General features: G+C 48.8%; 1 protein-coding gene across 1 annotated transcript in view; it reads right to left on the minus strand.

The window, feature by feature from the left end:
* Nucleotides 1-12,376, minus strand: part of hydin (HYDIN axonemal central pair apparatus protein) — a 1,725,340-nt gene that overhangs the window by 1,057,907 nt on the left and 655,057 nt on the right. Inside the window, 1 exon segment of the mRNA XM_070897728.1 lies at nt 6,484-6,648. Coding sequence (XP_070753829.1) covers nt 6,484-6,648 — 165 coding nt within the window.

The raw sequence follows: 12,376 nt of genomic DNA on the forward strand, positions 1-12,376 counted from the left end.
TTAAAAAGACAAGCATGAAGGCTCTATGCCTCAATGCGAGGAGTATTCGGAATAAGGTGGATGAATTAACTGCGCAGAAAGCAGTTAATGGGTACGATGTAGTTAGCATCACGGAGACATGGCTCCAGGGTGACCAAGGCTGGGAACTCAACATCCAGGGGTATTCAACATTTAGGAAGGATAGACAGAAAGGAAAAGGAGGCGGGGTGGCATTGCTGGTTAAAGAGGAAATTAATGCAATAATAATCGTCGCAAATCCTGACCGTGCCATCACTTTTGAGTACTGGAACAATCGGGCTGGCCCACTCGCTGAATTCCACTGGGGAGATGATGCCCCCACGTTGCAGCCTGTCCAGCTCGATTTCCACTCTCTCCCTCATCATTTGAGGTACCGCTCGTGCCTTGTGGTGAATTGGTCGTGCCTCTGGGACCAAGTGGATCCGCACCTTCGCCCCGGAAAAGTTTCCAATGCCTGGCTCAAAAAGGGAAGGAAATTTGTTAAGAACCTGGGTACATGAGGCCTCATCGACATGTGATAGCGCTCGGATCTCATCCCAGTTCCAGCGGATTTTGCCCAGCCAGCTCCTTCCAAGCAGTGTGAGGCCATCGCCCGGGACAATCCATAGTGGCAGTTCATGCACCGTGCCCTCGTAGGTGACCTTGACCATGGTACTGCTCAGGACAGTGATGAGCTCTTTGGTGTACGTTCTCAGTTTCGTGTGGATGGGGCTCAGGGCAGGTCTGAGTGCCTTGTTGCACCACAGTCTCTCCAACATCTTTTTACTCATGATGGATTGGCTTGCGCCAGTATCCAGTTCCATGGCTATGGGTAAGCCATTCAATTTTACATTTAGCATTACAGGTGGACATTTCGTCGAAAATGTGTGCACCCTGTGTACTTCAGCATCTGCCTCCTCGCTCTGAGGCTCGAAATTGCTTTGATCCACCATGGGCCGATCTTCCTCCGCCACGTGGTGGTTAGCAGGTTTTGCAGAGCTTGCAGCTCATCTGAAAGCTCGTTGGAGGTGCCCCATTGTTCCACAGCTTTTGCAAACATACCCTTTGAAGTGGCATGAATAGGCTGAATGGAAGCCTCCACAACACCAAAAAGGTGTGAATTGCCTTGCATTCATCCTTTGCTGCGGACTCTGAGTCATCTGTGTCACCTGAGGCCTGCTGGCAGTTGCAGACTCGTGGTTTCTGCCCTGTACATTTCTGCTCGCAAACACAGTTCCTGTTAATTTATGAACATTGCTAGTACTTGTGTGCTGAGAGATTTGTTTGGTGTTATCACTGGTGGACATAAACGCCTGTGCTATCGCAATGGCCTTACTGAGGGTCGGTGTCTCTACTGTCAAAAGTTTTCGTAGGATGGTCTTGTGGCCAATGCCCAGTACAAAAAAGTCTCTGAGCATTTGCTCTAGGTAGCCATCAAACTCACATTGTCCTGGAAGCCGCCTTAGCTCAGCGATGTAGCTCGCCACTTCCTGACCTTCAGATCGCTGGCACATGTAGAACCGATACCTCGCCATCAGCACGCTCTCCTTCGGGTTAAGATGCTCCCGAACCAGTGTACACAGCTTCTCATACGACTTATCTGTGGGTTTCACCGGGGCCAGAAGATTCTTCATGAGGCTGTTGGTCGGTGCCCCGCAGACCGTGAGGAGGACCGCTCTCCTTTTTGCAGCACTTCCTTCTCCGTCCAGCTCGTTGGCTACAAAGTACTGGTCTAGCCGTTCGACATAGGCTTCCCAGTCCTCCCCCTCCGAGAACTTCTCCAGGATGCCCACAGTTTGCTGCATCTTTGCGTTGGATTCGTATACTCGTCGCCAGTTATTGTGTTCCTAACCAGATATGACTGCACACAGGGAGGTTAAAGTAACAGTGACCTCAGTCTTTATTAAGACACTCCAAAGTGAGGAACAGGCCTTAGGGGCTGACTTATATACAGTGCTCCCAAGGGATGCTGGGATCCCTTGGGACTTCAGGGGATGCGCTCCCTGGTGGCGGAATATGGGAGTGCATGCTTTATAGATACACAACAAAGTTCTTAGGGAGAAGAATCGTGGCAGACGGCATCAGATCCACTGACGCCAAGATGGAGGCCATCAAGAGCGCGCCGAGAGCACAGAATGTGATGGAGCTGCGGTCGTTCCTGGGACTCCTCAACTATTTCGGTAATTTCCTACCCGGGTTAAGCACCTTGCTAGAACCCCTACATGTGCTACTGCGCAAGGGAGATGATTGGGTATGGGGGAAATCACAAGAGGCTGCTTTTGAGAAAGCCAGAAATCTGTTATGTTTCAACAAACTGCTTGTTCTGTATAACCCATGTAAATGTTTAGTGCTAGCTTGCGATGCATCTTCATACGGGGTCGGGTGTGTGAAACAATAAGCTAACGAATCGGGAACACTGCAACCGGTCGCCTATGCGTCCAGGAGTTTATCCAAGGCCGAAAGCGCCTACATCATGATTGACAAAGCAGCTCTGGCATCCGTTTACAGGGTGAAAAAAATGCCCCTTCGTTTGAGTTAGAAACTGAGCATAAGCCGCTCATGTCGCTATTCTCAGAGAGCAAAGGAATTAATACCAATGCCTCTGCCCGCGTCCAAAGATGGGCGCTCACGTTGTCTGCATACAACTATGTAATCCGCCACAGACCAGGCACAGAGAGAACTGCACTGATGCTCTCAGTCGGCTACCATTACCCACCACCGGGGTGGAAATGGCACAGCCTGCAGACTTACTCTTGGTGATGGATGCATTCGAAAATAAAAAGTCACCCATTACGCCCGCCAGATCAGGACCTGGACCAGCCAGGATCTTTTACTGTCCCTTGTAAAAAAACTGTGTCCTCCAGGGGAGCTGATCCAGCGTCCCAGCAGAGATGCATGAAGAGATTGAGCTGTTCCAGCGGCGCAAAGACAAAATGTCCACACAGGCGGACTGTCTTTTGTGAGGTAATCGCGTGGTTTTGCCTAAGGCAGAGAAATGTTTATACGCGACCAACACAGTACCCACCCAGACATAGTAATGATGAAAGCTATAGCCAGATCCCATGTGTGGTGGCCCGGCATAGACTCAGATTTAGAGTCATGCGTATGCCAGTGCAACACTTGCTCTCAACTGAGCAATGCACCCAGAGAGGCACCGCTAAGTTTGTGGTCATGGCCATCCAAACCGTGGTCTAGGATCCACGTTGACTTTGTCGGCCCATTTCTAGGCAAAATGTTTTTGGTTGTTGTGGATGCTTATTCAAAATGGATTGACTGTGTAATAATGTCTGTAAGCACGTCCACTGCCATCATCGAAAGCCTACGAACCATGTTCGCCACGCACGGCCTGCCTGATGTCCTTTGACCCTCTGACACATACACAAGTGACAACTGACATCATGGTTGACCACAAAACTGAACTCATCATCCCCAGCAGCTCGGCAAGGCCAGCTGCCCAGCAGCCCAGCAAAGAACCAACCAACTCACCCACACCTGCATTTGTACCGAGACAATCGACCAGGGAGCAAAAAGCCCCAGATCGGCTCTCCCTGTAAATAAGTGCACTATTGACTTTGGGAGGGAGTGATGTTATGTATGCAACCCGAGGCAACCTGTATCATACCGCCACTAGAGGGCTTACTTGTTGGGGTCCCAAGGGATCCCAGCATCCCTTGGGAGCACTGTATATAAACAGGCCTCCCATGCTGTACCAGCACTCTGGAGTCTGAATAAAGGAGCTAAGGTCACATTTACTCATTGTCTACAGTACTCAGCTGCATTTCTTTATTATGAGCTTAACATTATCAAAGGCGGGAATTGCTGCATCCAGGAGGTAAGTGGCCTAGGCTACCCCCTCCCCCCCATGAGGCCTCCAGTCACATTCCCAGGGTTCCCCCCTGATCACCAGGCCTCCGCCCAACGATAATGATGAGGCCGGTCACGATCCTCAGGCTCCCCTGCCGATCCTCTGCCCCCGGTGATCCCCACTTGTCTGCCGATGCCCAACCTTGCTGATCCCCAACCATCCCCTGCCAATCATGCAACCGCCTGATTCTCTCTCCCCACCCACCCTCCCGATTGCCTACCCCCTCCCAATTGTCCACCACAGCTGATCCTCTCTCTCCCTCACCCCCCGACCCTCTCCCCCCACCACCCTCCGATTGTCCACCACTGCTGATACTCTCTCTCCCTCACCCCCCGACCCTCTCCCCCCACCACCCTCCGATTGTCCACCACTGCTGATACTCTCTCTCCCTCACCCCTGACCCTCTCTTCCCCCACCCCCCGATTGTCTACCACCGTCGATACTCTCCCTCTCCGCTGACCTTCTCTTCCCCCACCCCCCCCACCTCCCGATTGTCCACCACCACCGCTACTCTTTCTCCCTTCCCCGCAACCCTCTCTCTCCCCCACCCCCCCGATTGTCCACCAATGCCGATCCTCTCTCCCACCCCCTCATGATTGCCAACCACCGCCGATCCTCTCTCTCCCCTCCCCCCCCCACCGCCCCCAGATGACCATCTCCCCACCGGACCGACCCATCGCAACTGAGACCTCCCCGCCTGCAGTCAGCCGGCTTCTCAAGCTGGCTGGCTGCAGCAGGAATCCGAGGCCTCACATTCAAATTAGGCCCTGCCGGTAAAATCATCCCCAACCTGCCTCCCGAAACAAAATTCCGGCCAAAGTTATCTTAATTATAAACATATCAAAAACCTGTTATTTGACAACCTATGTGAGAAAAGGAGTAGTTTCAGGGAAATCCCTGACCCTTTTTCAGATTTCAGAAGCTTTTTAATATCTCATCATCTAAGTAGCAGAAATCAGTTCGAAATTACTAACCAGAACTCTCATGGAAACCCACTACCTTAGGTCACGGCACACAATGGAATAGCAGAAAATGCTGAAAGTACTCAGTAGGTCAGGCAGCATCTGTGGAGAGAGAAAAAGTTAACGTCTCTGATGAAAGGTCATCGACCTGAAACGTTAATTCTGTTTGTCTCTCCACAGATACTGCCTGATCTGCTGAGTATTTCTGTTTTTATTTCAGATTTCCTTTTGACACAGTGGAATAACGTACAGTAACAGCACAAGTCAGGAGTGTGATGGAATACTCTCCACTTGCCTGGATGAGTGCAGCTCCAACAACACTCAAGAAGCTCGACGCTATCCAGGACAAAGCAGCCCGCTTGATGGGCACCCCATCCACCACCAGCGTACCGTGGCTGCAGTGTGTACCATCTATAAGACGCACTGCAGCAACTCACCAAGGCTTCTTCGGCAGCACCTCCCAAACCCGTGACCTCTACCACCTAGAAGGACAAGAGCAGCAGGTGCATGGGAAAACCACCACCTCCAAGTTCCCCTCCAGTCACAGACCATCCTGACTTGAAAAATATATCGGCTGTTCCTTCATCGTCGCTGGGTAAAAATCTTCGAACTCCCTCCCTAACAGCACTGTGGGAGAACCTTCACCACACAGACTGCAGCGGTTCAAGAAGGTGGCTCACCACTAGCTTCTCAAGGACAATTAGGGATGGGCTATAAGTGTTTGCCTTGCCAGTGATGCCTACATCCCTTGAACGAATAAAGAAAAAAAATTTCAATCTCCATATAAGGAAAAGACAGCAATTAAAATAAACAATTCTCAGATAAATGTTCTGCAACATTAACATGGGAGATCTGTCGGCCTTGTTCTCCTGCAACAGTTATTTCAATTTGCATTCATTGATTGGGTTCTCCCATTGGCTTAGTGGGCAGATGTACAAATGCTGTAGCACTGAGCAACACAGAGCTGAGGATTCCAAACTCATCCACCTTCTGTGATCTCAGCCAGGGAGTATCATTTAACCTCAGGGAGAGCGAGATTAAAAATGTATTCTTAATTGCTCTCCAGCAGCCCTTGCTGGAAAGTACATGTGTGAAGCCTTCAGGTGAGAGCAGGACCAGACTTAATTGTGATGCCCTCCATGGTTGAGGAGCCTGCAGGTACTCACCGGCAAGGCTCAACACAATGGCCATTCAATTGAGAAGTGCTGCTGGTGGTCATGGATCCGTGCCCCAGCAAGTGTCAGCATCCTCACAAGAGATGGGAAATAAAAGTGGATGACATACAGTTGGGGCACCAGATACAGAGGAAGGTGTTACACGGCAATAACACAGAGGGGCTGGATTAAGTTATAAAACATTTACTAATGTTATGTGATTTCCTCCACTTGCTGTGGCTCCCAACCAACTTTGCTTGCTGATCTGCCTCCTCAGTTGTGGCGAAGTATCTAGATTCAGCACCTTCGCCCACCACATCTGTTGGAAAACACTTTGGCAAAGCCATGTACCGTCATTGCATGGTTTCTGGCTGTGCCATCGTGAGCAATCCTGTCCGTACATATGTATACAGTTAATGGATAGCGAGCAGATACAGAACCACATACCACACCTCTACTCAAGATCAACACATTTAAATTTATGTCATTTCCAGAAAAAACTCACAAGAGGATGTTGACTTTTGCCAAATATGGCAATAGATACTTCTGTTTCCTGATGTCCAAGACACTGTGCTTCTACTAATAAAGGAACCTCCACAGTGGAGCAGGGCTCAATAATTCCATAAGGCTCGGGACTGGAATAAATTATACCACACTGGTCGTTCGACTCCTGCACAAAGGAACAACAAAGACATAAAAGGTCACATTTAAATATCTGTATCGAGTGAAGATGTCTTTACATAGTGGGCAGTTCCACCCAATGTATCTGCAGTGGGATGGGCATAAAAACAAACACTAAAAAAAATCTCTTATGCTTCAAAGCAAAGCCACAGTCTCACACAGAACTCATGGGGCTAGAACCCCCACTTTTGTGGTTAGCGCCCAATAATGGGCGTTATTTCTGGCGTGGGCGTTAAAAAAGGGTTTTCAGATTGCCGGCTTCTCGCCCATTCTCAAAACATCTAGTTTACATTTTTGAAAATGGGCGTTACCATGAGAGATATCAAATGGGCGGTAGCGTTAAATTTTTTTGACCTTCTGCTGTAAAGTGTGCCCGGCCTTAGCAATGGCATGGCAACGTTCGATTCCTGTGATTCTGGAGGTCAAGGGTCACCATGACATGCGCAGAAGAGGAGACAGAGAGAGAGGGAGCTCAGAGGGACTGAAGGCGTGGCTGGGTGTGGTGTGGCTGCTTTGGGAGGAAGGAGGGAGACTTTAGAGCTTCTCAGCAAGTAGGCAAACAAAAATTAGCTATTACCAGCCACATATTTGACCGAATTTGCCCTATAATCGAGAGAGAGGAGACGACATCACAGTATGCTGTGCAGACTGACGCTGGAGAGAGCAGTGCGGTGGAAGAGGAGCACATTGGAGGCCGCAAAAGAGCCAGGAAGTTATCGGACGAGGCCAAATGCCTCCCTCCTGCAGGAGGTCGAGTCACGCTGAGGTGATTTGACACAGGGAGGGCGTGGGAAGTCCACTCCAAAGGCTTACCAGAGGATATGAACCGAGATAGCAGAGGTGGTCTCGTCGGCGACCAACGAGATGCGTGAGGACAACCAATGCCGCAAACGATGGAATGATCTTGTGGGATCCACAAGAGTAAGTATTACATTGATTTACATGTACTTATGTTTTTATATAACTTGATTTCTAACAGTCATGAGTGACTATCAGCAGATGTGAGGTCTTGCACTTTTACCGGGAATGTTCTACTCAAAGCCTGCGGTCATGGTGTACGTCTTTAGGTAAAGAATGATAATCATAATAATCATGATTACATCTGTTGGTTATGTGTTGTATCAGTGTCTGTGACAATACCTAGCAATGATATCACGCAATGATCTCATGCCATGTCGTCCTGGTAGCTTTTACAGAAGAATCTATCGATGATGAGGTCCGAGCAGAGGCAAACGGGTGGGGGGGCCAACAGTCCCCAGTGACTTCACTGAGATGGAGGAGCGAGTGCTCGCACTCGTGGGGAAGCACCCCGGACAGCCACGGTCTCATCTGCAGACCTTGAAGTGATGCCACATGAGTAAAGCTTACACTATTGCATGATCTAAAGTCAATAGGTGCCACACCAACTCATATCCGAACAATCATATATGATAGATGATTTCTAAAAGTCTTAAATAAATAATTCTCACCTCATGAAAATCATTGCAATGCACAATGTGTTGATGGTCATGAAATGTGATGTCTGCGATGATTTTGATGGCAGTGGTGCTTTTGTCGTACATATGCTGTGTGTAGCACTGGACTCACCTTGTCACCCTAGCACCCCCTTCTCCTGTAATAACCTCATTTGTATTTTGTAGTTCAGCCAGCAGCATGGCCCCAGGCAAGACCACTGAGGCTAGAAGGTGGGGGCGTGGGGCAGGAGTCGGCAGACGATCCAACTACATCTGGTGCTGAGGAGCTCCGATTCTCGCCCGTCAATCCGCTGGGTCTATTCTCGATGGATGAGAGCGTGGACTTCGAAGAACCTGCACCGCCACGCTCCATTCCACCCCAAGGCTATCTAGTGGTCCTCCGGTCATTTCCGCCTCCACTCTGGAGGTGCCGGCTCCAAGCACCTCTCCACAGGGCACCCCATTTATCCCCAGTGTCGACCCTACAGAGGCCTCGTGGACACGGTAGGTCTGTTCCACAAGCACGACATGACAGCGAAGAGATGGTACAGCTGTCCAGGAGGACTGTAGACATTGGTAACCAGTTCATCGAGGCATTGGGGGGCATATCCCAACACCTGGCCACCATGACTGAGTACATTCCGCACATGGCAGAGTCCCTGGATGCGATAGCCAGGAACACTGCTGCCACAGGCCTCCCAGTGCTCCCCGAGCATGTCACTAGGTTCCGCACCACCACTGCAAATGACAGATGAGAGCAAGGACCAAGATCCTGCTTCTGCATCAGAGAATGTTGCACCCTTGGCATCCCCCGCTCCCGTACCCGTGCTACCACTGCATCTGCCTTTATCCCCCCAATGCGGCAGCGCCTGAGGAGCTCCTCGGTCAGGCGCCGTGGAGTAAGGAGGGGAAGGGGCAGAGGTGGGGAGAAGGAGAAGAGAGGGGAAGTAAAGTGAGGTGCATGTGTGCAGGTGATGGCTGTGTTATATCTCCATCTGGGTGTATGCAATTTGTTGCAATGTATGGGGGCTGGGGACCAAGCTCCTGCTTTGCCTTTGTATTCTGTGTTGGTGGACATGTTGAACATGTGATTGATGAGAAAAGTTGGGTTTGGCGGGGGTTGGGTGTTATTGGCTGTGATACTTATGATTTCAGACCAATGTTGCAATTAAACTTTTGTCATTGAACATAACCTTGTTGCGCATTGTCTCAGATAGCTGGACCATTACACACTGGTGATTCCTTACCATGAAAGGGTTAAATACAACTTAACATCAATCAACGGAAACTTTAACTGGCACCAAGTTGATGGGCACCATTGATGTCTGAGCTGCACACACACAGCAGTGTGTCAGCGTTGTCACTCACATCAGCGCTCTTTCAGGCAAATCTTTGCGATATCAGCTCCTCATGTAAGAGTGGGATTTAACAAATGCCAGCCACACTGCTGGCGTCCGTCCCGGTTAGTTCCACTTTTTGTGGGCATTTTTTTAAGCGGTGATATTCTGGACGATAGGTGTGCGAGGTGGTGAAATTGACTGTGGGCGATCTCCATGGCCACTAGTTTGGGTAAATATGCTCTTTACGACAAAAAACAGTCGGCGGGCTTTATTATTGAATCTCGGCGTTAATTCCATGAGAAGAGTAACGCTGGGCAATAATATGGGCGTTGAATTCGCCCATTCTGCTGATTCCGTCCCCAAAAAGTGGGCGGGCGGTAATATTTTTTCTCGGCGTTAAGCCCATTGGGAAAATAACGCTCAGTGATAAGTCTCCTCAAAAAGACCGTCAGTTTCCATTTTGTGCAAAATAGGCGCTATATGGGCGTTATACGTTATTTCAGCGGTGAAATGGGCGTTAAGCATGCAAAAAAGTGGGGGTTCTAGCCCATATACTTTCGGTGCTGGGGAATGGAACATTTTCCATTTCATGCACCGAATATCAGCACCAGGCACTCCCAAGCCAATCATCGTATGGTCTCTCTCAATAAGACTACCAAGTTGTGCATGCATTGAGTAAGAACTGGGTTCAGCTTGTCCAAACTTATTCCTTAAAGCCAGCACAGCACACACAGGAGAATTTCATTCCATCAGTCTGGGTTAGATTCAAGTCCAAGTTCCAAGCTGAAAGGCCAATATCTGGCCCACTGCACCACCCGACCCGCCTTCATCGATGTGTTTAAACACAAAGTGGACTCTGCTTTTCTCAGATCCATCCCCAGCAAGTTTCTTAAACCCATCTCCTGAAGTAGGCACAATCTGCTGCAGTTTTTTATACAGTCACACATAAAAAAGAACAAGAGCGCCAATGATCAAAACGAAACATAAATTTGTATTATTTTGGTTGGATAGACCTACAATAGAAAGCGGTGTGAATTGTCTTGCTGGCACAAGAAGAAAGATAAAATAGGTACTTACTGAGATCAAAGGCACATCAACAATGGGGTGGATCATTAAAAACTGGCGAGCAGCACAAATCTGTTCGTAACACTAACCTCCAAAATCTCAGGATTTTAAAACTTGTTCTGCTCAACATTTTTGCTTGGGATTCATTTTTCAAAACAGAGTTCTACTCAGCTTTACAGAAATCACCAGCACGTCATGATGAGAGCCATTTTAATGCAGCCTGCCTTTGGGTTACTCAGTGCTGTTTCTGCTGCAGTTTGCACTACTGGGAGCTCATTACTGGCAACTTATTACTGACAGCTCATTACTGGCAGCTTTGGGGAAAATGTAGTACTGTTCTTAGATGGTTTTTAGGTTGAATATACATTCTGCATTAAAATAAACCTTGACTTATGAGGACAAAAAAAATCACAGCACTGTTTTAAGGATGAAATCAACCCTGGGAACATAAAAACACAGAAAATAGGTGCAGGAGTAGGCCATTCGAGCCTGCACCACCTTTCAATATAATCATGGCTGATCATGCAGCTTCAGTACTCCACTCCTGCTTTCTCTTCATACCCCTTTATCCCTTTAGCCGTAAGGGTCACATCTAACTCCCTTTTGAATATATCTAATGAACTGGCCTCAACAACTTTCCGTGGTAGAGAATTCCACAGGTTCACAATTCTCTGATGTAAAGTCCTGTCCCCTCAGTACAGATGTACACGAGGCATGTAGTGAAGTCAAGGTCACTCTGGACCTGCACCTTTATTTCACAGCTCTGGAATGCTGCACTTGCCTGAGACCTGTCCTTATATACCTGTCTCTTGCAGTGGTAAGGTATGCTGGTGGTTACAGGTCATATCTTATTACAGTCATGTATAGCATGTTAGGATACAGTTATATATAATAATGTAAGATACATGACATCACCCTCCCCCAAGGTCTTATTTTCTTTATAGGTTCAGTCTCTCAGGTGGTCTACGCTCTCGCGTGGAGCGTCTGAGTTGTGGTTCAGTTGTTTGCCTTGGTATCTGTTTTTCTTTGGGTGTGGTTGCTGGTATCTCGCCTCGGCTGTCTGTTTCGATTGGTGTGACTGTTGTTGACTCGCCTGGGCTGTCTGTTGGGATTGCCCTTTCCTCAGGTTGTTCCCTCTGTCTGTCCACCAGGTGTGGTGTGAGTTCCACATTATAATCTGTCTCTGGTTCTGCAGTGTTGTTGGTAAATCTGCTTTTGACTTGGTCTACATGCCTCCGGCAGGTCTTGCCATTGTCCATTTGTACTACCAGTAGCCTGTTTCCTTCCTTGCCTGTTACTGTCCCTGCAAGCCATTTGGGACCCCTGCCATAGTTTAGTACAAACACTTTGTCCCCTATCTCATTCCATCTCTCCCTCGAATTTCTGTCATGGTACTCAGTCAGCTTACGGCGCTTTGCCTCAACGATTTTGTGCATGTCTGAGAGGATTAATGAGAGCCTTGTTTTTAAAGTCCTTTGCATCAACAGTTGCGCAGGGGGGATCCCAGTCAGTGAGTGCGGACGAGATCTGTATGCCAGCAGCAGTCGCGACAGGCGACCCTGCAGCGTGGGACCTTTGATTTTAAGCATGCCTTGTTTAATGATTTGCACTGCTCTCTCCGCCTGGCCATTGGAGGCCGGCTTGAACAGTGCCGTCTTGACGTGATTTATGCCGTGGTCAATTATAAAGTCTTGGAATTCTGCGCTGGTGAAGCACGGACCATTGTCACTGACCAATATGTCAGGGATTCCGTGCATTGCAAACATGGTTGCGAGGCTCTCCACAGTGGTGGAGGTTGTGCTCAAGTTTAAAATGGTGCATTCGATCCACTTTGAAAATGCACCTAAAACTACGAGGA

The sequence above is a fragment of the Pristiophorus japonicus genome, chromosome 13 (genome assembly GCF_044704955.1).
Source record: "Pristiophorus japonicus isolate sPriJap1 chromosome 13, sPriJap1.hap1, whole genome shotgun sequence".
Lineage (NCBI taxonomy): Eukaryota > Metazoa > Chordata > Chondrichthyes > Pristiophoridae > Pristiophorus > Pristiophorus japonicus.